At 33.3% G+C, this 24,782-nt stretch overlaps 1 protein-coding gene across 7 annotated transcripts in view; it reads right to left on the bottom strand.

Annotated features, from left to right (window-relative positions):
- The window catches only part of ODR4 (odr-4 GPCR localization factor homolog), a 49,399-nt gene that overhangs the window by 4,364 nt on the left and 20,253 nt on the right, over window positions 1-24,782 (bottom strand). For 4 of the 7 annotated variants that reach the window (XM_074222248.1, XM_074222246.1, XM_074222249.1 and 1 more), the window contains 8 exons: window positions 19,247-19,283; window positions 16,539-16,679; window positions 15,743-15,838; window positions 15,209-15,277; window positions 12,755-12,883; window positions 11,505-11,595; window positions 9,470-9,655; window positions 1,163-1,273 (listed from right to left, as the gene is read on the bottom strand). In XM_074222248.1, coding sequence (XP_074078349.1) covers window positions 1,163-1,273; window positions 9,470-9,655; window positions 11,505-11,595; window positions 12,755-12,883; window positions 15,209-15,277; window positions 15,743-15,838; window positions 16,539-16,679; window positions 19,247-19,283 — 860 coding nt within the window. Of the gene's footprint in view, window positions 1-1,162; window positions 1,274-9,469; window positions 9,656-11,504; window positions 11,596-12,754; window positions 12,884-15,208; window positions 15,278-15,742; window positions 15,839-16,538; window positions 16,680-19,246; window positions 19,289-24,782 lie in introns of all 7 variants that reach the window. The other 3 variants (XM_074222250.1, XM_074222252.1, XM_074222251.1) reach the window with 2 other exon arrangements.

The following is a 24,782-nucleotide window of genomic DNA, read 5'->3' as shown; positions in this document are numbered from 1 at the left end:
TGGCAACGATCTATTTCATAATCTTCTAAGTAAAACTCAAAGTAAGGGAGTAAAAAGTTTATGGTTGTCACAAAAGAGAGTAAGATTTTTAAAGCTACATCTACAGATTTTTGCAAAGGTATTTTATCTGTAGAGGGCAGTTTTAAATGGTAATATATAAGTCAATTCAATTCAACAATCATTTATGAAACCTACAACTAGGTGCCAAGGTCACAGGGTCACAAAGCCAGTGTCTCAGGCTGCATCTGAATTCAGACCCTCACTTAGTAGTGCTGGAGATAAAAAGACAAAAATGATAACACCTGCCAACAAGGAGTTTACTACTCAATAGAAACTTGGTTCTTTAAGCAAGCCCAGACTACTTGCCACATTTGTAACTTTTTTGTGGCTTCTTTTAGATGAGATGAGAACACATTCTGGTCAAAGTCTGGATATCAGGAAAAAAAGGAAATAGCCATTAAAAGATAGAAGCAGGAACTCTAACTTGCTCATTCATCATGTTGAGTTTGGTTTCTCCTTAAAATAAGGAAAATCACTTTCTGGGAAATCAAGGAGAAAAACTTTTAGGTGAAAAAGAATTGTGACCAAATTAGCCTCATACCTAAGCACATAGAAGCTTAAGAAATGTTTAATGACTTAATAACCAAATGACACCAAAGGTCTTGACCATTTCCAAATTATTTTATAGCCTGAACTATGATATTCTAAAACAGTATCAAAAATCTGTTTATTATAAAGTGCTCTAACTTCTAATTTAAAATTCCTATGAAGGTGGGCAAGTAGCACTATTTCTGTTTTTACAAGTTAAAACTCATACATACACTTAGGGCACAATAAACATTTGATATTCTAAAATTTATGTAACTAATCAGTGATTTAACTGGCATGAAACTCTAACCTATCAACATTCATCAATGCTCTGGCCAAAATGGACTACTTGTACCGAGACTGTATCATCGTGAGTCTAAAACTAATATTACAATTGTTTTCTTCTTCTCAAAATAGATAAAGATCAGTAATTACTCTTCACAAAACCACAAATATCAGTATGAAGGTTTAAAGAAAATTAAATTAGAAAAATTATTCATGACAAGTAAAAACAGGCAAACTCACTCCAGAATGCTTTTACACAGTTGCATACAAATGACTAGAGATAACAAACCTATGTTTTGCCGAATTCTCAATGCCACTGGAGTTTTAACCAGATGCTTTGGTTGATCCTCATATGTGTTGTCTGATATGTCTTCCCTTTTCATACATGAATTTATACTGGCTGAATGAGAAAAAGGAGCAATTATTAAAAGAAGTAAATATATAATGGGAGTATTTTCTCTCAGAATTCATTATAACAAAAATTTTAAGCAAAAAAAAAAAGATTACATTCTTATTTTATTCTTAGGTATGACACACTAAACTGCATTTCCCTACTTTCAAATGTATTTAAACTTTACATAATGTGCTAGGGAACTAAGAAGGGGGCACAAAATACATAAGCCCCATCCTTTGATAACTGGTGTTTTTTCCATAAACTTTTAGGTTTCTGAATTTCAAAAGTTTGCAAAATATGGGAAAATTGAAAATTCATATTCAAAGCCCTTTATAAAGATAATATATAAATAATTCCTTTCTGACCAAAGTTCTCAAAGTGAATTTAAGTGTTACAACACCAAAACATTAAGAAACAGGTAAAAGAGTACCCTGATAAAACCAAGAAATAAAAGAAACAAGAAAGGACTGAACCTATTGAGAGGCTCCTCAATGAGGAAAGGAAAAAATATGGACAAGAATATCACAAGACACAGGATGAGTAGTTATGAAAGGTTTGTGGTCTGAATAGTATAATGAACACCTACACCAATAATATTGAGAACACATAAAAATAAGCTTTAAATCTGCCACAGATAACCTAAGGGATGCTGGCCAAGTCACTTTGCCTATTAAGGGTCATTATGATTTAATGATTCTACTAAGATAAGCATCTTTTAAAATTGGGATGATATCTAGAAATGAAAGACTAATTGACTCTCAATGATATTTTTGACAGTTTAGCAAAGAGAATTCTGATTATTCAAGTTGTTAAATTTAAGGAAAGCAATTTTCTAATTCCTAGGCTTAAGAGAAATAATTTTACAGAGATAATTTGTGTGATAGACTCATTAGGGCTAGAACAGGTCTTCTCTGCCATTTTACAAAGAAAATGAGACTCAGATAAAATTTCATCAGCTCAATTTCAGTTTCCTAACAAGTAGAGTTATCCTAAAATGAATGGAATACCATAAGTTTTAGAGAACTAAAACACTTCAGGCTAAAGGTGGATGACCTCAAGACATCCCAGATGTTTTCTCACTTTGAAATCTCCTGCTATTGACATTCACTGTTAATCTCAACTTATTCTGGGCTTTTGTGTCCTTCATACTGTGCCATTCTTTTTTTTCCCCTCTTGATTCTATCACCTAAATTTTAAGATGTTTCATTAGTTCCCTATGGATGCATGTTGTCTTGTTAAACAACTGTTTACTACTTCATTTGATTTTAGTGCTGCATTTTCTAAACGGAATTTATGATCCCTCTTTAGTCAACTTTTCTTATAGAATTTTAGGCTACAACTTCCTTTCTGTTCTGCCAAACCATAAGATGTGTTCCACACTAATGTCAGATTCTGTACTTTATCACAAACTCTAAGGAGTGGTAACTTCCTGCCAAAGTTTCCATCATTTCTACATCAGTAAACAGTTATTTCCTGTTGAACAGGATTCGGAATTAACACTTCCCTGCCCTCCCAGCCCCTCACTTCCTATACCTTTTGGAGAATAATCTTTAAAGACAATAATTTGAATAAGACATACCTATCCAAAGCCATATTCCATTCACAAAATCTATCCCAGAAAGTTTTGGTTATACTTGTGTAGTCCAATTTATTTCCTTGCAGGAAAAACTCTAGTTAATCTTGCCCCTCTTACTTTGTATACAGATATATGAGAACAAGAGATTTATTTCTGTATTTTGGGGGAGTGGGTGGGTGGTATACTGTTTTCCTATGAAAAGACATCTCTGCATTCTTTCTTATGTTGTGACCACCACTCTTAGTGGTATCTAGTATAGAATACATATGCCAGCAATTTTTACTCTTCTTCCTTTTTTATTTTAAATCTTGTCAAGATCTGCAAGACTCCAGGCAAACATATTTTCATGGGACAATATTAAATATATCCCATATATGGCCAAGTGTTATTCCTGTAAATTTGAATCCTAGAAATTCACCATTGAGACAAATAAAAAACCATACATTTCCCAAATCTGCATTTTTTTGGAAGCCTTGGTTTTTAGTTGACTGCAATAATGAAAATATCATCTCTTCTTCTAGGGCCCATATGGGCTCCATAATCCCTAGTAATGTTTTCTTAATTCCTTCAGCAGTATCATTTGTCTCATGTGAATCATCAGAAAGATATAGTGGTCCACAAAGGGAAAAATGTATCTAGAGATTAGTATTCCAAAAAGAAATTTACTTTTATTCTCTGATATATTTTTATAATTCTCTCATTTCCATCCATGACAACATTCTCCTTTTTTCAAAGCTAAAAAATCTTTAAATTAATTTTAACCTTTTTTTTCTTACCATTGCCTTTATAAGAAATCATAGTTACCTAGCTCTATAGATCTGTTTCTAAAACTCCTCCTTTACCAATTCCATATAGGTAGGTAATCTGTAGTTCCTTCCCTTGAAATATATCCAGAAATGATCTTTCCTTTCCATTTCCATGCTCAATAAACCACTCCAGAATTTAAATAGCTCACACTACAATTACTATGATAACCTCTTAGTAAAATGCTCTCAGCTTGACTGCACACTAAGAAAATAAACTATTTTAGCTTACTGCTCTGCCTTTCACTGTCTCAGTAGTTGTTCTAGTAGCTCAAGTATAGTATTTCAGCAGCTTTTTCTACTTGTATTCCCAGCATTTATCCTGTTTGCTAAATAGTAAGCATTTAATTTTTTATGCACTCATTTATTCAAATCTAAGAGTTTTACCTCAATCTGAGTCAGTAGTGTTTTTTTCAAACTGGCAAAAAAAATGGTAAAAATGAGTTTCATTAAAATTTCACTTATATTAGTCCACTGCTGTCACCAAAGTCTAAGTGAAAAATATTACCATGTAAATGTCTACATTATAAAATGACTAGCATAACTAAAGAATTTAAAATTCATAAGCACTCTATTCTTACGAATAAATTATTTTCCCCCAATGATATAAAGGGGTGCTGTTATAAATTCTATTCAATATATATATATACACATAAACACACCCAAACTTGCTAAACTGCTATTTTTTCTTTGTCTTGCAGTATTAAACTTCCTATTCAATTAAGACTCCAGCTCTAAATTAGTAAGCCAGTACAAAAAAAGAAATGCGAATAATAAACAAATCAAAACAAGCAATATTAAATAACTATTATCAGGTTCTATAGTCAACAGCATATGGTGAGAGAAATACAAAAATTTACACTGGTTTTAATATTTGCTATTTTTAAAACTTAAAATTACACTTATTTGATACACTACCACTTACAATACAAATTATTCTAATGAATATTAAATTAAGTAATAGTTATCACTTAAGTATAATTTTGAGTTTTAAAAATAGCAAATATTAAAACCAGTGAAAATTATTGAGAAACTAAGAAACAAATGATTATGCTATAACCAAATGCAAGTAACTCTGAGGATAGCACTGAGCTCACAGAATCATAAATCTTGAGTTGGAAGTGTCTCTGAAGACCATCTATTCTAGTTTCCTTAATTTTATAAATGAAGAAACAGAGGCCTAGGGAGGTTAAGTGATTATTAAGTATGTGAGATCAGATTTGAACTCAGGTACTCCTGATTCCAGGGCCGGTGCTCTACCCACCGTGCCACTGAGCCACCCCTAAAAATTCTCTTATAACACATTATTGGTATATGACAGCTGTTCAATAAAAATTGTTAAATAATATTAAATGAATGATAAAAAGCAATTAGTCATATTTCTTAGTAAAAAATGCTGATACTTTAAGTTAATAATTATCTTTCATGTGTATTTTTCCCAGTCTTCCTCATCAAATTAGAAATACAAAGAGCAAGTCTACTATTTCTTTTATTCTACCAAAATGTTATTCAAAAAGCAATTAGTTTGTCATTTTACCATAATTTGCAAAACAGAAAAAGTGTTTTATTTTATTCACTGATTATAAAAATCTTTATCTGATTTTGACATTTAATAATTTCACACATCTCAATTCAATCACTAAGTATCTTTTTTGTGCAAAAATATCACAAAACTATATATATAAAAAAGTATGATAGAGTAAGATAGGGCTTATTTTAAGAGGACTACAACATACAAGTTAGAAACTCTTGTTTCAAACAAACATTTCCTGAATAAAGTGGAAACTGGTTTAAACCAATTTGGCTAAATTAAATTATAAAGCATCCTTATATTGAACACTTCATCTTTCAGTTTTTTTTTCATCTACTGTCATCAATTCCCCTTAAAGTTCTCTGTAGCCAAATACTATATCAGGGCATTTTTTAAAAGTTTTTGAGGAATGAATGACAGGAACCATTTGTCTTTGAACCTGGCAATGACTGGCAGACAAAAGAGGTAATAATAGAAATGAGAGGAGACTAGCAACTTTAAGGAGGTACTTAATAAACCTTTTGGAATTGAACTGAAATGACAAATTTCCTAAGAGAGAACAGTAGTGAAGAAGAATGAATGTTAGTGGCAAGAAGAGGGAGTATAAGGGAAGTCTTAATCATAATCAATTAAGTCTTTGGATCACTGAAACTTTTGGAATTCATGACTTCAGAATTGCCTCATAATCCTGTTATGGACTTAAATAGTTTTGGGAAATCATTTCAGATGATGTTGATGTCCCAATTATTTCCATAAAGAGGTATCAAAATAATGGAAATTGGTTTGGATTTTGAACCTGAAAAAGAATGTGATTGGTTCAATACGTGTAGAGTGTTACCAGCTGTTTGAATAGCAACATTAAATTGATTCCTCCCTATAGTTTCCTCTTTCCAAAGCAGAAAGTATTTACATGACAAAATCATAGCTTATCATACATATTTGGAAACAGTGCATAAAATACAACAACAAGGGAACTATTCTTTCATTCAGCTGTCAGATTAATATTGAAGAAGATAATAAATAGATGTGTAACAGATTTTTGTGTCTTGTGAGTTGAGCAAGAAGTACATACAAGAAGGGGGGCAGCTAGGTGGCATAGTGGATAAAGCACTGGCCTTGGAGTCAGGAGTACCTGGGTTCAAATCCGGTCTCAGACACTTAATAATTACCTAGCTGTGTGGTCTTGGGCAAGCCACTTAACCCCAGTTGCCTTGCAAAAACCTAAAACAAACAAACAAACCAAAAAAAAAAGAAGTACAAGAAGCTAGAAGGTACAGCTTCTATGAGATGACAGGATCAAGATCTAAAATTATTTCAAAAGACCTAAATGAAACCAATAAGACAAAATTTAACAAAGATAAAAGTAAAGCCTGCATTGAAGTTTTTAAAATATCACCTGGAGAGGATGGGTGGAACATAGCTTGGGAGTTAGCAATTCACATAAAAATTATCTAGGGACTGTGTAAAGTATCAAGGAATATTTAATTGTCTTTGAAGAATGATGTAGCTACTAAAGAATAAAAAATTTTAAAAAGTCAATACAAACAGGCTGCATTTTAAAATTATTATTTATTATAGGAAATAAGAGTACTGTGGTACTCTGTAAGGACAGATCACCTTGAGAGTATTATATTCAATTTTAAGGATACTAGAATATATAACCAGGATGGTAAGGGTATGCGTCAGCAATGTCATATATTGAGTGAAGTTTGAATTAGTACATGGTGAGCCTTAAGAAGATGACCAACCCCTACTATTATTACTATTTTATTTTATTTTGGGTCTTTTTTTCTTCTTTTTGGTTTTTGCAGGGCAGTGGGGATCGGGTGGCTTGCATGTCACATGGCTGGGTGATTCTTGGGTGTATGGGGCTGGATGTGGGCTCGGGTGCTCATGGCTCCAGGGCTGGTGCTTTGTCCATTTCACCACCTGGCCATACCCACAATTATTACTATTATTTTTTTTTAATTTTAATTTTTTTCTCTTCCCTTTATCACTCAAGCAAGTCTACATTTATGGGGGGAGGGGGTATTTCGTCTACTCTTAAACAAGGATATTTTATTAATGTAAAAAAACCCATTTGTACAAAATGAGAATAAGAAAGAAAAAAAAAGATGACCAAGGACATATAATTGTCTTCAAATATCTAAAGCAACATTGTGTGAAAAATGAGTGGAAGATGGGATCCATATTGCTTCAGAGGATAAGATGTGGAGGTTAGGGGGATAGAAAGATATTTATACTTATTCAAATATAGGTTGAGTGTTGGTTCCCTCCTAACTCTGAGATTCTATGAATAGAAACACTATAATAACTGAAGGTCTCTCAAAATAGAAAGACCTGCTTCATGATCTAAGTCAAGGATAGATTACCATCATTTTCAGGGGTGCCAGGAAAGGAATTTTCAGGGATTAATTGGGCAGCTGATTAGAAGACCTATCTCCTTTTTCAGTTTTGTGTCTGGTTCAATTATGACTAGCTAGCAGAGAAAGTCTATGGCACTACTCTGTGGAACCATTAAATTATGCAAGGTGCAAAAAATAAGATTTGCAAATTGACTTAAGGTTATATGTTCAAAACAAAACCATAAATCTTTAAAATGATGCTTTTATTATTGGATATTATACAATACTATTTAATCATGATATTACTTAAAATATAAAAGTTGCCACAAAAAATCAAAATATTGAGGATTTTTTTTCTTTTCTTTTTTTATTGTGAAGCAAACTTTTATTCCCATCACAATTAACATTAACACCTGGAGTTATCAACTTAGAAAAAGTTGGTGGTCTCAACTCACACCTGAGGCTATATATATATAGCTAGATTGGAAATTCAACAATCAAACAATTAAATGACTCACCATAGTAACAAGAGTGCTTGAATTAAATACCATAATCCAGTTCCAGCCCATACAGCAAACACAAGGGGGTGTGGAAGAATTTTTGAAAAGATACCATAGCAACTCATGAATAACTATGAAATCTGCAAAATGTACTAGGGGAAAAATTGCAGTCCTCAAGTTAAAAGCATTTGTTCTTTTTTATTTCTAAGTCAAAAAAGACCCAGCTAATAATGTGGCTAGGAGAATACTGAAGGACATTGTGATAGTCTAAAATGAAGAATTTGTTCCTTCCTCACAGCTTGTTATGTACAGAATTAACACTTTTTTTCCTGTTTTTCAAATTTATGTTAGGAACATGATAGTACTATTTCCTAAGGTAATGCTCACATGCCTTTATATACATTTCTTGGGAATTCTGCATTCAGAATGGGAGCGAAGTAAAATAATACAAACATCCAAAATACAAGTGCCAATATGACAGAGAAAGATCAAAATGAGCAAGAAAATACGTTTCACAACTGGTATAATGTCCCTAAAGAATATAGTTTGGGGAATGTGAAGATATCTTTCAGATTTGCACCTTCCAGCAGTCATTTCTTTCTATTACCTTGTAAGTATTTATTTCTCATCTGAGGGATGTATGACAGTATGAAGCCACTAAGATAATAAAGTTCTGAGAAAAATTTCATAAATTATAAAGGGAAGAAGATGAAACTTCATAGTTTTTCCTATTAGGAATTCATTTGCATTTTACACTGTCTTTATCAAGAGCACCTGTACTAAAGTTGAAATACTGTGATGCTTTCCTAATATTTCCTATCAAACACTAGGTCACTCTGCCAATACTTAATACAGATTTATCATTTATTTACTATACAGTAAAGAGAGATTTCCTTAGAATTAGGAAAATGTCCATTAGATTCTACCCTTGGAATTTACTAGCTCAGTGATGAAGAACAAGCTTCTTGAACTTTCTGCCTTGAGAAATTTCCCAAACCAATGAAATCATAGGTTGTGGGTATAGTGACATTTAAATACTAACAATAGATTTAATATCCTCTGCAAAGAAATATGCTCATTTTCTGACCTTATGAAGATTAAAGTTTGAGATGCCTTATTTAAAATATTAAGTCAGTATAACCTAAACAACCATAAGATGTTTAGAAATTAATCTTTTATTGATCTTCTAATTAAGTGATTCCTCACTATAGTTTAATCAAAGGTTTAATAACAGCTTACTTTTATGTTAGACCTAAGGGTTTGCAAAGTACTTCCCTCACACCAACAAAGTGATATTTTAGTGATGAGAAAAAAATGAGATTTGGAAATTGTGTCCTTCTTGTAATCATAAGACTAGTAAGTAGAACAGCAAAAACTAGAGCCCAAGCTTATTTGTTTACTATAGATACTATAATGCCTCCTTGTTAAAACAAGATCTTAATCTTACCTGTGTTTATCTCCTCTGCAATTTCTAAATCATCTATTCCTACATGCTGATCCAACAATTCCATAAAACGTTCCTGAATTTCCCTAGTTGACTCATCTCCAAATTTATAATCACACAGCATCACATTGGATCCAGGAATGGGAACAAATATTCGATGTGGCAGAACATGGAATTCCTTTTCAGAATCTATAAGAAAAAAAATAATTATTAACATATAAATAATGTAAATAGTTAAAAAAATGACTATACTTTGTTTAAATACTTATAAAGGACAAAAATTACATTTACTTATCAAGGAACCAAAACCAAAGACTAACTATAAGGTGAAAAACAATGAAAAATTCCTTAAGTTTCATAGAAAATGTAAAAATTAGGCTATTTCTTCTAGATCTAACATGTTTCACATCTAGAAAGAAAAAGGAAATTAAATTTTTCTCTTTGACCATACTGCCTCCTAGTTGAAAAGGAAATTAAATTTTTCTCTTTGACCATATTGCCTCCTAGTTGTAAAATCACTGTACTGCAATTAGTCTTGTATTTTTCTTAATTACATAGACTCACATACGTATAGACATACACAGTAATAATCTAAGTATTAAGCTAAAAATATCTAGTGGAACTCTTAATTAGTTCCAATGGAAGGAACACGAGAATGTAAAATAAAAAATGCTTTGGCCAGCATTAATATAGATATAAGACCATAAAAATATATTCCCCATACATATCCTTATAACATTGGGAGAAAGGAAGTATAACTATTATACCCATTTTGTAAATAGGGGAAAAGAGTTCTAGAAAGGTTAAATGGCTTATCCACAGATGCAGAACTAGTTAGTATCAAAGAAAGAACTTAACTCAAGGTCTTCTCACTTTAAATCTTAGAATGCAGAGAAAGTACATCCAAGTCAATCTCTCTCTCTCTCTCTCTCTCTCTCTCTCTCTCTCTCACACACACACACACACACACACACAGACACACAAACACACACACACATGCTAATAGTGATAATAAGAAAAGTTCTATGGGAAGACATCAATTTTCATGACATCATTTTAAAATGTTAGGGATATATCTAAACATCCCTAGCACTCAACAATAACCTATTATATGCTTATTATGTATATATCAATTATGAACATTTAAAAGTCTTTCTTAATCTAATTATATTTTCATCTACTATCTCCCAAAGTAACAAACTACATAATTTATCTATGTAAAATATATTATTTTATCTCGTCCATGAGTAAAACAACTTGTTTATTCAAATATTGTACTCAGTAACAACCATACATTTTAGACATTGATTACCAATCTTCAAAGAATTAAGACTGGGGGCAGCTAGGTGGCGCAGTGGATAGAGCACCACCCTGGAGTCAGAGTTCAAATCTGGCCTCAGACACTTAATAATTACCTAGCTGTGTGGCCTTGGGCAAGCCACTTAACCTCATTGCCTTGCAAAAAAAAAAAAAAGAAAAAGAAAATGAAGAAATGAAGAACAAAGAATTAGAATGATATTTAGAACACATTATACTAAAACTAGAGAAAAAGTTAATTGTATTTTAATTATTTGCAAGTTCTGGAGGGAAATTACTTGTGTAAGTAAATAAAAGTAATCATCTATACCAAAGACCACATATACTTGCAAATATTGCTAAAATTTATTCAAAAAGTGCTAAAAATATTGCAAGAAAAAGAAAATGAAGAAATGAAGAACAAAGAATTAGACTGATATTTAGAACACATTATACTAAAACTAGAGAAAAAGTTAATTGTATTTTAATTATTGGCAAGTTCTGGAGGGAAATTACTTGTGTAAGTACATAAAAGTAATCATCTATACCAAAGACCACACATACTTGCAAATATTGCTAAAATTTATTCAAAAAGTGCTAAAAATATTGCGGGTGAAAATAGTTTATTCTATCACAAAGCTCTAACAATATATTCAATTATATATATACTCTGTTATATCCCAGCATCAAATAAAGAAAACATAAAATGAAATTTTAAAAATCACTTATTTTATATTTGAACCTTTTTTGCCTGGTGTTTCATTCATAAGAAGATCTTCAAATAGTATTTCACAACGATCAGACACTGTATTCAATATATCTCTCTTTAATGCCTAGAGACAAAAACAAAACACAATTAGAGACAGAAAAGTTTACTACAGAGTTCCTGCATTAAGAGCCTGACAAAATTTTGAAACATATAGGATCAAATTATGTTTACTAAAACACAAATGGAAAAAGAATTCTAAGTCTAAAGTGACTGACAAGTTCAGTCCTTAAAACAGGGATACATTTCTCTTCCAAACTCAATTTTATTCTTCATTTTCCAATTCATCTCCTCTGCAACTTCATCAATATCATAAAGGTATTTTTCCTTTAATAGAATAAAGATAAATTTTAGCTCAGTCTTCTCCAAATTAGTCATTTCCAAATTAATAACTATGTACACAAAAGGGCTCAGAACCTGTAAACTACACAATTATTTCAGTGTATTCACAATTTCTGAATGACTTGGCAGCCAATGTGACAATACAATTTCTTTCACTGGTCTTAGAAACAAAACACTGTGAGTGGAAAAAAAAAGCTGGGATGCATTTTTACCATTATGATAGTTCATCCATAGCAGATTGATGATTGTTTTGATAATTGTCACAAAGCTGCAATTCATGGAATGTCCCAATTTTTGAAGACTCAAAAAAGTGAATGATCCAGAGGGCAATGGAGAGGTGTACATCTGAAGAAAGTAGGGTGCAGCACAGTAAAAATGGTGACTTCTATGTCATATAGAAATTTAATTGAAAAGGAGGTGGGTCATTTGTGCAGCAACAACTTAGGGAGTCACCAGTATTTATAAGTTATTCAAAAACTAGACTAACTTTCCATCTACAGTAGCAGGGTTAACTACTCTATTGACAAAGCAACATTTCCCTTAAATGAAATCATAGAGCTTTTGAAAATACCAAAGAATATCCAACTTAAAGAAAAAAAGAAGATCTCTGATCCATAAGTTCTCAGATTTAATTCTGAACAACTAGATAAACTATGTTTTCACTAGTACTGTGATCTCAGCCACTAAAAATTAAGAATAATGCTCACCCTTAACTTTTAAGCCTTTCCTCTTAAGAATCCTAAAGGAACATAAAGGATATGTACACTACTCCTCTTCCCAAGAAGAGGTAAATGAATAATTCCAAGTTTTAAAAGGTTAAAATGTCATGGAACAGCTAAAGCAAAACATTGTTGTGCCCTGTACGATGGTAGTTATGCTCTGACCTGCACAGCATCTTTAACCTTGGGTTTGTTGCTGTGAATATAAGCTCTACATGTCACAGAACCCTTGAGGTTTACAGAACCACTGCAGATTTGGACTGTAGCTGTAGATCTATGATTTGAACTGAGGAGCTGAAAGAAAAATAAAGCAAGTGTCAGGCTAAACTCCACATAAACATTTTAGGAATTTTATGAGCAGGACTTTTATTTTGACATTATTTTCAATCAATTATGAAAAGATCTTTATCCCATTTCCACTTTTTGTAGTTTAGTATTTTTTATGAGTATTTACCGTATAACTTGAAATCAAAGGCAATTTTTTTCTTTTAAGTACAAATATGAGAGGTTATGTGGTGTTAGAACCAGCAAAGCCTTTGTTCAAGTCCTAATCCTAACACATTTGTAATCTGGAAAAGTCACCCACCCCCTCAATTCTCTTAAGCAAGTAACACTCTAAGTTGCAGAGAAGATGCCAACTTGTATTGATGGGGGAAAATTTCCTCATCTAAGAATGCCTTATTCCAAATAAATCACAAGTTTAGTACTTATTTACCAAAAGGAGAAATATAACAATTTCAATATTTATTCCAAAATAATTTTTGAGAAGCAATTGCTCGAGAGACACTGAGCTCAGTATTGTGGAAGAATGAAAGCTGAACAAGACATTGTTGCTGCTCTTAAGGAGCTTCCAATCAACAGACAGAAGTCATACAAATAATTATAGTCCAAGCACATGAGAGATATACAAAGTGCTTCCAATAATGTACTTCAAGTACCTTCCACCTAGATTGACCAAAAGTAGCTACCTGGGGTGAAGAAGACAGACCAGAACAGGAGAAGATTAGTAAAATGGAAAAAAATAGAAAATATACTCAAATAGCAGCTCAGGACTGTTCAAGGAACAGCAATAATTCAGTTTGGCTGGAAAAATCTGGTGAATGCAACTGTAACATTTCAAGCCTAGCTTACTTGGAGAATAATGGCCCTCTTCACAGAAATAGAAAAATCAGGAGAAGCAGTTTAAACAGGAAGATGATGAATCTAACTTCTGAAGTGTAAATTTGAAGTACTAGTATGACAGCCACAGAGAAATGGCCAGTATATATTTCAAAATGAGGCCTAAGAGAAAAAAATAAAAAGTTGGTAATGGACCACACAGATGTAATAACTGAGGCACTGAAGTGGAGGTAATCATCGAGGAAGAGACTTATAGACAAAATGAAGTAAAAAAGCAATGGCAGAGCACCCCACTAAAATGTCCACCTCTTGGGAAGGGGGCAGAGATGAGGAGGGCCACAGAAGGAGGAAGCAAAGGAAACAGGAGCAATCAGAGGGCCAGGAAAGGAAGAGAAAGAAAAGTGTAGTGTCAAAGAATTTAATTTCAGTAGAATTGTAGGGAAGGATTCCATATTACAAGGGGTGAAGGATGGAGCTGGTGAAAGGAAGGAGTGTCAAGGAGGACAGACTCTGGTAATTCAAGGAAAGATAAGATGGTGGGAGATCAGGATACAGTCCTCTTTAGGGAAAGTTGTTTCCATTTCTTAGATTAGAGCACAAGCAGACTGAAGAGATAAGAAAGGGATAGGGCATGATAGCAATCTTCAACTATCTGAAGGTTTGTATGGAGAAGGCAGTTCACCATATTCTTCGTGGTCCTAGAAAATGAAGCTAGTACCCATGGTTGAAAGTCATGAGAAGCAAAATGTCACTCAACATAAGAAAAAACTTCTTAAAACTTTGATGAGGGGCTTCTGGAATACAATATAAATGAACTTCTTAGCCTGGTATTTAAAATCTGGAACAATTTGATCTAGTTTTCCAGACTGCCTTCAATATTTTCTGTCATAGCCTCTATGTTCCAAGGAAAAAAGAAAATACCCATTCTCCAGAAACTGGCAAGTCATCTCCTATCTTTAGGTGTCACTGGAGTTACTGGTGGCATCTGAGATAATAATCCCTCATTTATGTTCCCCACTATTTAGCTTCAAATTTTTATATATGATAATGATCAAGAGTCAGTCATACCAGACAAATGAAGCTCATATATATTGTCTAATCTTAAATGGGACTTCATTGCTATGTACTTTCCTCCATAAATACCTATCCTTACTCTCTCTCTCAACAGCATACACCATAGAGAAAATTGAGGTCATCTTTCATGAACTCTTGCTTCTGCCAAATTCTAAGCTTTTTAAAAATCCTTTCAACATCATGTCCCATTCTTTCCATCCTTTTCCTCCAAGTTTTAAAGCTAAGGATGTAGCTAGAAAAGGTTTCAAGAAATGATCCCTCTTTGAGTTACTTTAAAAGCAAACTATTCTCATGGTTGAAAAATTCATTTTCTAAATTCAAAAATGCTATAAATCTAAAAATGGACTTCAAAATGTCAATTCTGTTATTGCTATATAATGACTTTCTGAAAAGGTTTTAGATTAGAAGCACTTTTCCAATATTTACCAAATGCGTAAGAACCCTGACATCAAAAGATTGACTAGCCGTTTGAATATTTCCTCGAGAAGACTTTTTCTGAAAGAGAAAAAAACCCCACTAATTATTTAGGCAATAAATATTTCAATTGGAACTATCCTACAGTGTCACATATCATATTCATCACCAGAGATAGAATTTTTGGTGTGAACATTTTTAACTATCAACATCAACATTTTTGAAAAATCAATCTCTCCCCTACTTTCTCTATCCAATTAACACACTAGAAATATTGTTTTGAGTCAGAATTACTCTAGATAATAGTTACAGGCTAAGGAAGATGTTATTATTCACAGAACTGCAAATATTGGGTGTTTCCAGCAATTTTTTCAAGACTGTACTACATTCACATTAATACAATTGGTCCTTAGTCACACTTTAAGGACAAATGTTTAGAAATCATATAGATTTTGTCAGACTATTGCTTAGTCATACAATTTTTTTCATCTAAAAGAAAATACTTTAAAGTCACTTAATAGCTCAATAATAATTTCCTGAATTCACCTGTCCTTCCAACAGTTCACAATCTTCTTCTTTAACTTGTCCATTGATCAAATACATACCACCTTCAATTTGCTTGGCCCAGCGTGCAAGTCCATTCTAAATAGAAAAACAATATCATTAAGTCTTCAGGTATAGGAATATATTAAATAATTTCTACTTTAACAGATTTCTGCCTTTTATGTTGACAAAGTTCTTCAAAAACTAAAAGCACTGACAGCATTTAATATTAAAATAATATTCTTGCCATCATATTCAGAAAACTTGCAATATATCCCCAATCTTTAATTGTTCCAAATAAAATCTTAAATCCTCATCTTCTCTCTAATGTATAATTCCCTAAATATATGAAAATATATGCAAAAAAAAATTAATCAGATACCTACTCATTGCAAAAGTCAAAAAAAAAAGAAATAAAAAGAAAGATATCAAATAATTTCAGTTTTCTTGTTAATGCAAAGGACAAAAAGGAAAAAGCAATCAAAAAAAGAAATCCTAAGTCCGAGATTCTGAGAATAGAAATGATACAAAAAGGTATTAGGAAAGGTAAGGGAGCTAAATTAAGGCCTTAACCAAAGAAACTTTATTTTGCAATAAAGATATTAACCAAGAAAATGATATGTGCCAACAACTATAAGGCACTGGTCAGTTATCCCTACCACCAAGGGACTTATAACCTACAAGGAGAAAGAAGACACAAACACAACAAATTAATGCATAATGGTGTCAAATAATGGAAAAGAAAAAAATACACTCAACATCTATTTAATACTATTGTAAATTTTATTTTATATATTACCTTTGTATTTTTCTCCAGGGGATAGCTGGCAGTTGTAGTTGAAAGTGGGACATGAATGTTAACATGAATTGTGCAATCTAAAGAGAGCCATGAAGTAGATAGTCCATTTTGATATTTCCAGTCTGCAGGTTTTGCTGAACTCTAAAAGTGACCAAAAGGAAAACAAGATTGAAATTTAACACAGATAAAATGATGCACTTCAAATAAAAATATATTATCGATCGATGCTATAAAAAGCATGGGGATAAGCAATTATGTTATAGGAGAAAGAACTTTCAAAAACTGTCAGATTTCTATGAAAATACAAATTCTTACTATCTCAATTTCTCCTAAGGTTTATTATAAACTCTGGGAGATTCTGGAACACAGATATAAAACAGAGGTGTTACCAGAACCAAAGCTTCCAGAATTTAAAATATGTATTAAATTTCCCTATTCTTCTAAGTCTTACTAGCTCTTTTCTTCTCAAGATACACCAAAGACATGAGGCTGTCACGTCAAAGGGCACTATGGCTTCATCTCTCATTAAGAGACCACTTCTCTAACACCTGGAATTTTACATTTGATACATGCTGACAAGTATTTATTACATGTCTACTGTGTACAATGCCTATGTGTCTACTATGCCAAACATCCCAGGCTCTGAAATTCTATAATAAATAACTTAATTTTGCAAGCACAAGAGCCCAGGAACTCTTACATATCTCTGACAGGAGTTTCCTGCAAACATTAAGAGACTTCTTTAGCATAGAACACTGTATTCTTGAATATGTTAAAGAATTTAAGGAATGATGAGGTGAGAGATGGATATACACTTCCAATGACACTCTATTAAAGTATTAGTTTTCTCATAAGTAGCCCTAAATAGGAAATAACTTAATTAATGTTTTAAATATATAATTTGATACATTACTAAAAAATAAATAAGAATGACAATACTATGAATTTGTTTTTAAAAAGTCCAAATGACTTATAGAAGTACTATCAATCAAAATCATATTATAAGTAGCTCGAAATATTTACAAGGAATACGATAACTGTCATCAAGTTCTTTCCTGTGCTGAAAAATATATCCGTAAGTGTAGGTATCTTTTTTTTTTTAAAGGTTTTTGCAAGGCATATGGTGTTAAGTGGCTTGCCCAAGGCCACACAGCTAGGTGTCTGAGGCTGGATTTGAACTCAGGTACTCCTGACTCGAGAGCCAGAGCTCTATCCACTGTGCCACCTAGCCACCCCTAGGTATCTGTTTTTGAGAACACAGGAATTATCATTTGTAGGTTGATCCAAATGGTGTAAAGACAACAGTAGAGAAGTCTCAATGCATTATCTGATTTCAGCAGACCATCTCTTCATTAGTAAAAGAGAAGGTTGATCTCTTTCGTGCCTATGATTCTTTGTCTTCATTGAGCTTTAAGACTATCTGGACAATTACACAAACTGTCATTAAATGGAGATCTTTTTATCTCTTTGGTAGCTTAAATCTCTGGTTTAACTACTTTAAACAAACTTTTTATTATAATCTTTGTGATTTCCCCCAGAGACTATTCCTTGCATTTTATTTATCCTGTATATACAGATTAAGAAGTTATATATTAATCAGGAACTTTTTGTGGATGTCTCTTCTTGCTCACCTCTTCCTTCTTCTGTATATTATACTGTAGCCAGAGACTGTTTCTGAGTCCATTGCAAAGCCAACCATTCTATTAATTAAGGAGGTAATAGCATTATGTCTGTCTAAAAGGTACAACTGTCCTCAGCCTCTCTCTCTTTAAGTGTAGACAGAAGCAGCATATACTCAGCTCAGGAAACAAACTGAATTCATGACTAAGCCTGAACCCTCAGGCTTGTTTCCTGAGGTCTTATGACTTTGCTAACTGGAAAGAAAATGGGATTGCAAAGTTGCCAATTGACAATGCTTCAATCTCTAGTTTTTTTACCTGCCCTAACAGCAGCTAACATCATATAACTGAAAACAAATGACACCAGGTTTCTACAATATTATCATCTCAACTGGGGTTACTTGAATTCAAGTGGATTCATAAATTTAATTTTTAATTCAACCAACATTTGGGCAGCAACTAACATTTTTCAGGTTCTATGGGGTGCTAGAAATACAAGACAAAAATCAAATACTCTTTGCCCTAAAGGAATTTATACTCTTATTATTAAGAAATGTGTACAAGAAAAATCCAGTATAAAACATGCATAAAATAATTTCTATGAGAATGAGAGAAAATGTTTCAGTATATTAGCTCTGAAAAAAATTAGGTGTTCTCTCAGGGAGGAGGGAAAGTTCCTTCTATTAGAGGGGTTATTCAACAAAGATGGAAGATGAAAGATAAAACATTGTGTTTATGAAACAGCAAGCAAGCCCCTTTGATTGGAATGTAGTGAAACATACAAGTGGCCTGGACAATGGACTAGAGACTGACTCTGCATTTGTATTTTATACTGCTGAAACCCTGGGAAATTTTTTCCCTCTCTCTCTGATTATCAAAAATGTATTTTTAAATACCTTACTACAGATCTGAAATGCTTGTAATAATGTTAATTATACTCATGTAAAGTAAAACTCTAGCTAGTTTTATCCATCAAAAGAAGAAAGAAGCATGCTGAAATAAATGCACTGAAACTAATTACAAAAGCAGAATTAAAAAAAACATTGTTGGTCTCAAGATAAACTGGTAGGAGAAAAATATTTATCTTACCTTTGAATCACGGATATCATAAGTGCGACAACAAATTCTTGACTAATTAAGGAAATACAAATGAAATAAATATTTGAAAGAATAAGACAAAAGGAAAAAGAACAAGTACTAATATCTATTTAAAGTTAGTCAATGCAGCTTTAAAAGGTAAGAAAACTGGTATCAACTTTATTATGAATGCAGTAAACTAATATTTCTATAACTTTCAATCTAAAATGTTCTCCTCTATTTTTTATTTCCTTTTCAAAATACTGTGGAAGCATGTTAGAGAAAAGAAATATCTTAAACAGGAAGAATCAAATAGAGAATAATATTGATTGTCCTTCATTTTCAAAGAAGACCATGGCTTCAAGGAGGTGATGCCATGACAAGTATGTGAACTGGATTTGAGTGGCGGGAGCTGTGCTAAGTCACCAGCCTCACTTTCTCCTTCAGGGTCCAGTGGCAGATAGGAATCAGGACAACTGAAGGCAGACCTGGATGAGAGGCAATTAGTGAAGTGACTTGCCTAAAGTCACACAGTTAGTAAGAGTCAAGAGTCTGAGGTTGCATTAGAACTCCTGGCTTCCGAAATCCAAGGCCAGTGCTTTATTCACTGTACCACCTAGCAGTCCTTTAAATGGAAAAAGAAAACTATAGATCAATAACTAATGAGTATCACTACAAAATTTTTAAATAAAATATTAGCAAAGAGAATAGAAAAATGTATAGCATAAATTATCAAGATGGATTTCACACCCAGAATGGAGAGTCAATTCAAGATTAGAAAACTATAAAACATATCTTTTTAAAAATACAACAAAAATCAAATAATTATTATCAATAAATGCAGAAAAATTTTTAGCAAAATACAAAACCTATTTTTAAGGGGAAAAAACAAAGAATAAAAGTACTTTTCCTTAATATGGCAAGCATTATATATTAAAAATCAAGAGCAAGAATTATATGAAATAAAATGAACTACAGGACTTTCTAATAATATCAGTGGTAAAGATCAATGATAAAGTATCTATCACCACTATAATTTGATATAATGCAAGAAAGGCCAGCTACAATTAGAAAAAGAATTGAGAGTCTAAAAAAGAATAGATAAAAAAGAAAATCAACTCTTTTTTACAGATAATATGCTTCATTTAGGGAAACCTAGAGAGTAAATAGAAATATTAACTTCAAGAATAACTTCAGCAAAATTTATGTATGTCAAATATAGTCAACATTAATCATCAGCATTTCTGCTTATTATCAACAAAACCCAACAGGGAGAAATAGAGAAATTATATTTAAAATAACTATAGAATGGGGGTAGTTAAGTGGCACAATGGATAGAGCACTAGTCCTGGAGTCAGGAGGACCAGAGTTCAAATCCTGCCTCAAATACTTAATAATTACCTAGCTGTGTGACCTTGGGCAAGTCACTTAATCCCATTGCCTTGCAAAAACAAAAACAAATAACTATAGAATGTACCAAAATATCATCTACTTGCAAAGACACACAGAGAACCTATATGAGTATAACTATAAAATACTATTTGCAGAAATTAAAATAAATATAAATCAGTATAGAAATGTTTAATGTTTATGGGCAGACTGAGTCAATGAAATTAAAAATGGCAATAGTACCTAAAGATCTTAAATAGAGAAGTCAATCAGTGGAACACAGCAGGTACACAAAATACAGAAACAAATGAACTTAGTAGCTAAGCATGATATAAACACAAAGGTTGTAGATATTAGGGTAAGAATTTTTTTTTTTTAGATTTTTGCAAGGCCAATGGGGTTAAGTGGCTTGCCCAAGGCCACACAGCTAAGTAATTATTAAGTGTCTGAGGTCAGATTTGAACCCAGGTACTCCTGACTCCAAGGCCAGGCTTTATCCACTAAAACAATCTAGTAAATTTAGACTTATAGCAACATCTCCCACCATCCACCAAGAAAAGAGAAAAAAAAAGGGAAACATGACTTGAAATATTAAAAAGTTACATCATTTAACCAATTAGAGGTACAAGAAAGAAATTGTCTTCAGGATCTCTAAATAAGGGAAGAGTTCATGAACAAAGGTAGGAGAGTGAAGATTACAGAAAATAAAATAGATAATTTTGATTGCATAAAATTAAAGAAGTTTCTGCACAAACCAAACCAATGACACCAAAATTAGAAAGAAAATAACTGCCTAGGGAAAAAAAATCTTTGTGACAAGTTTCTATGAAAAAGAGAACTTTCTCATTCCAAAAACTGATTCAAATTCCCAAGACTCAAAGACATCCCCAATTGACAAAATGGTCAAAGGATACAGTTAGTTTTCAAAAGAAGAAATCCAAAGTCATTTGAAAAAGAGGTTTCAAAATCATTTATCATGGAGCATCCAGGGCTAAGATGGCTGAGAGAGGAGGAAACCTCTGAAGCCAGCCCAAGTTCCCTTCCAAACAATGAGAAAACTGCCTCAGAGTTACTCCAGGAGCAGGGGGGGGCAGGCGACCAGCACAGTAGAATGTTCTGTCTCACTGGTGGGGAGGACAACAGGGTCTAAGAGCGGAGATCAAAAGCTCCAAGCCTGGGGCAATGCACCAGCAGCCCCCTGGGCAAATGAGCAGCGCAGCAAGGTGCAAATGCAGTCATCCCACCCTCAGACAAGTCACCGGCAGAGTCCTGACCCCGCTGCTGCCAGGAGTGAAGCACTATCCTGGGGCTGGCCAACAGTGTGGCCTGTCCTCACTGAGGTCTGCGGGAAGACAGACTGTTTCCATAGTAATCCAGCTGTACGACCCCCATCCCTGGGCAGACCAGTAAGGAGATTACTCCTCTGGAGTCAGCCACTAGAAAGACTCAGCTATAACAGCAACTCAGGGAAAGGTCCGTCCCTGAGGCAAGCCAGCAGGAGAGGGGAGGCCAGGGGGGGAGACGCCACCCCTCAGTACAAGCTAAAAGGGTAACTAACCCCTTCCTGAAAGAAGGAGCTAAGCCTTGAAGAGACCATCAGTTAGCCCCTGAGGCCCAGCACAAAACACTTGGGACAGAACTCAACTCTCACATAAAAACACTCAGTCACAAAAAAAGGCAAAAAAAAAATGAGCAAAAATCAAAAAGGTTTGACTATATAGAAAGCTACTCTGGTGACAGGAAAGATTAATAAACTTAGAAAAGGATAAGAATATCAAAATAATTACATGTGAAGCCTCAAAGAAGAATGTAAATTGGTCTCAGTTCTCAGATCCAAAAAGAATTCCTAGAAGAGCTTAAAATTTTTTAGAAGGTAAATTCAATTAGTAGAAGAAATATTGGGAAAAGAAATGAGAGTATGAAAGAAAACCATGAACTGAGTCAATAGCATGGGAAAAAACATACAAAATTTTACTGAGGAAAACAACTTGCTAAAAAATAGAACTGGTCAAATGGAAAAGAAAGTGCAAAAACTCACTGAAGAAAATAATTCCTTAAATATTAGAATCGAACAAGTGGAAACTAATGACTCTGAGAGATACCAAGATAAAAGAAAATAAAAAAGTAAAAAGAAAATTGAAGAAAATGTGGGAGCAACTAGGTGGCACAGTGGATAGACCACCGGCCTTGGAGTCAGGAGGAACTGAGTTCAAATCTGACCTCAGATAATTAATAATTACTTAGCTGTGTGACCTTGGGCAAATCATTTAACCCTGCTACTTTGCCAAAAAAAAAAAAACCTAAAAAGAAAAAAAATGTGAAATTTCTCATTGGAAAAACAACTGACTTAGAAAATAGATCCAAGAGAGATAATTTAAGAATTATTGGACTACCTGAAAGCCATGATCAAAAAAATAAATGCCTGGGAAACATCTTTCAAGAAATACTGACTGATATAGTAGAGTCAGAGGGCAAAATAGAAACTGAAAGAATCCACTGATTCTGAAGGAGACCCCAAAATGAAAACTCCCAGGAACATCATAATCAAATCCCAGAGCTCATAGATGAAGGAGAAAGTATTGTTTGCAAGCAGTCAAAAAAAAAAACAAAACAAAACAAATCAAATGTCATGGAGCTGTCGTCTGTTCTTCTTTCTCTCAGAAGACCTAGACACCAGGGAGATGATGCTATGATGTGTAAGTAAGTTGGATTTGAAAGGGGGGGTGTTATGCAAGCCTCACTTATTCCTCTGGAACTATCTGAGTCCTGTGGCCAGATACAAATCAGGATGACTGGAGATGGTCCAGGATGCAGTGAAAGGTATTGGTTTTTTAAAGTTCAGCTTTTCCCAGGTTCCAGTTTGGCTGAAGCAACAGTCATTCAGTCATTAAGGTTAGGTCAGAATGAAATAAGGCAAACAGGCCGAGAATGACCAATTCCAAAAAGAAGAGAAAAAATTTGGGGAAGGTACCTCAAGGTATCTCAGTGAGAAAGAAAAGAAGCAAGGAGCCTGTCTTACATAGTAGAAGGAAGGAGAGCTATTTAGCCCAACTTGCCAAGCAGCAATTCTATCTAAATTAATCTATCTATTCAATGCCATACCAATCAAACTATCAAAAAATTATTTTATAGAGCTAAAAAAAATTAAGATTTATCTGGAAGAATAAAAAGCTCAAGGATATTAAGGGATACAATAAAAAAATGTGAATAAAGATAATCTAGCTATACCAGATTTTAAAATGTAAGCTGAAATTATCAACAATCTGGTATTGGTTAAGAAATAGAGTGGCAGAACAGTGGAACAGATTAGGTACAAATTATATTAAAGGAAATGATCACTGTTATTTATAATAATGATAAACCTGAAGATTCAAGCTTTTGGAACAAAAAGTCATCTCACAAAAATTTCACAAAAACTGCTGGGAAAACTTGAAAACTATATGGTAGAAACTAGGTAAAGACCAACATCTCACACCATATAAGAAGATAAGGTCAAAATTTTTATACATAAAATCTATCAGATTTATGGATAGGAGATTATTTTAGGACCAAGGAAGAAATAGAGGGCATTACAAAATGTAAAATGATGATGTTTGTCCTTCATTCTCAAAGATCATGACATCAGGGAGGTGATGTCATGATAAGCATATGAATTATATTTGAGTGAAGGGTGCTGTGCCACTCCATTAGCCTCACTTTCTCTTCCAGAGCCATCTGGGTCCATTGGCCAAATCTCAATCAGGAGGACTGAAGATACCCTGGAGGAGAGATCATCAGGGTTAAATGACATGCCCAAGGTCATATAGCTAGTACATCAGTTGTCTGAGACTAGATTTGAATTCCTGCCCTCCTAACTTCAAGGCCAGTGCTCTATCCACTGTGCCAGCTAGCTGCCCCAAAATGTAAAACAGATAATTATATGTATAGAAAATTAAAAAAGATCTTGCACACTTTTTTCTTTTTTTTTCAAGTTTTCTTCTACAAAATGACTAATATGCTTTACATAATTGCACATGTATAACCTATATATGACTGTTCACTGTCTAAGGAAAGGGACAGGGGAAAGGGGATAGAGGGGTAGAATTTGGAACTCAAAACTTTAAATAAAAATGTTTCATTAAAAGCAAAAAACATTTTAAAAAAGGAAAAAAGATTCAGA

This window comes from Macrotis lagotis, chromosome 2 (assembly GCF_037893015.1).
Source record: "Macrotis lagotis isolate mMagLag1 chromosome 2, bilby.v1.9.chrom.fasta, whole genome shotgun sequence".
NCBI classification, from domain to species: Eukaryota; Metazoa; Chordata; class Mammalia; order Peramelemorphia; family Peramelidae; genus Macrotis; species Macrotis lagotis.
The sequence above is the reverse complement of the archived record's forward strand: the minus strand, read 5'-3'. Positions and strand labels throughout refer to the sequence as shown.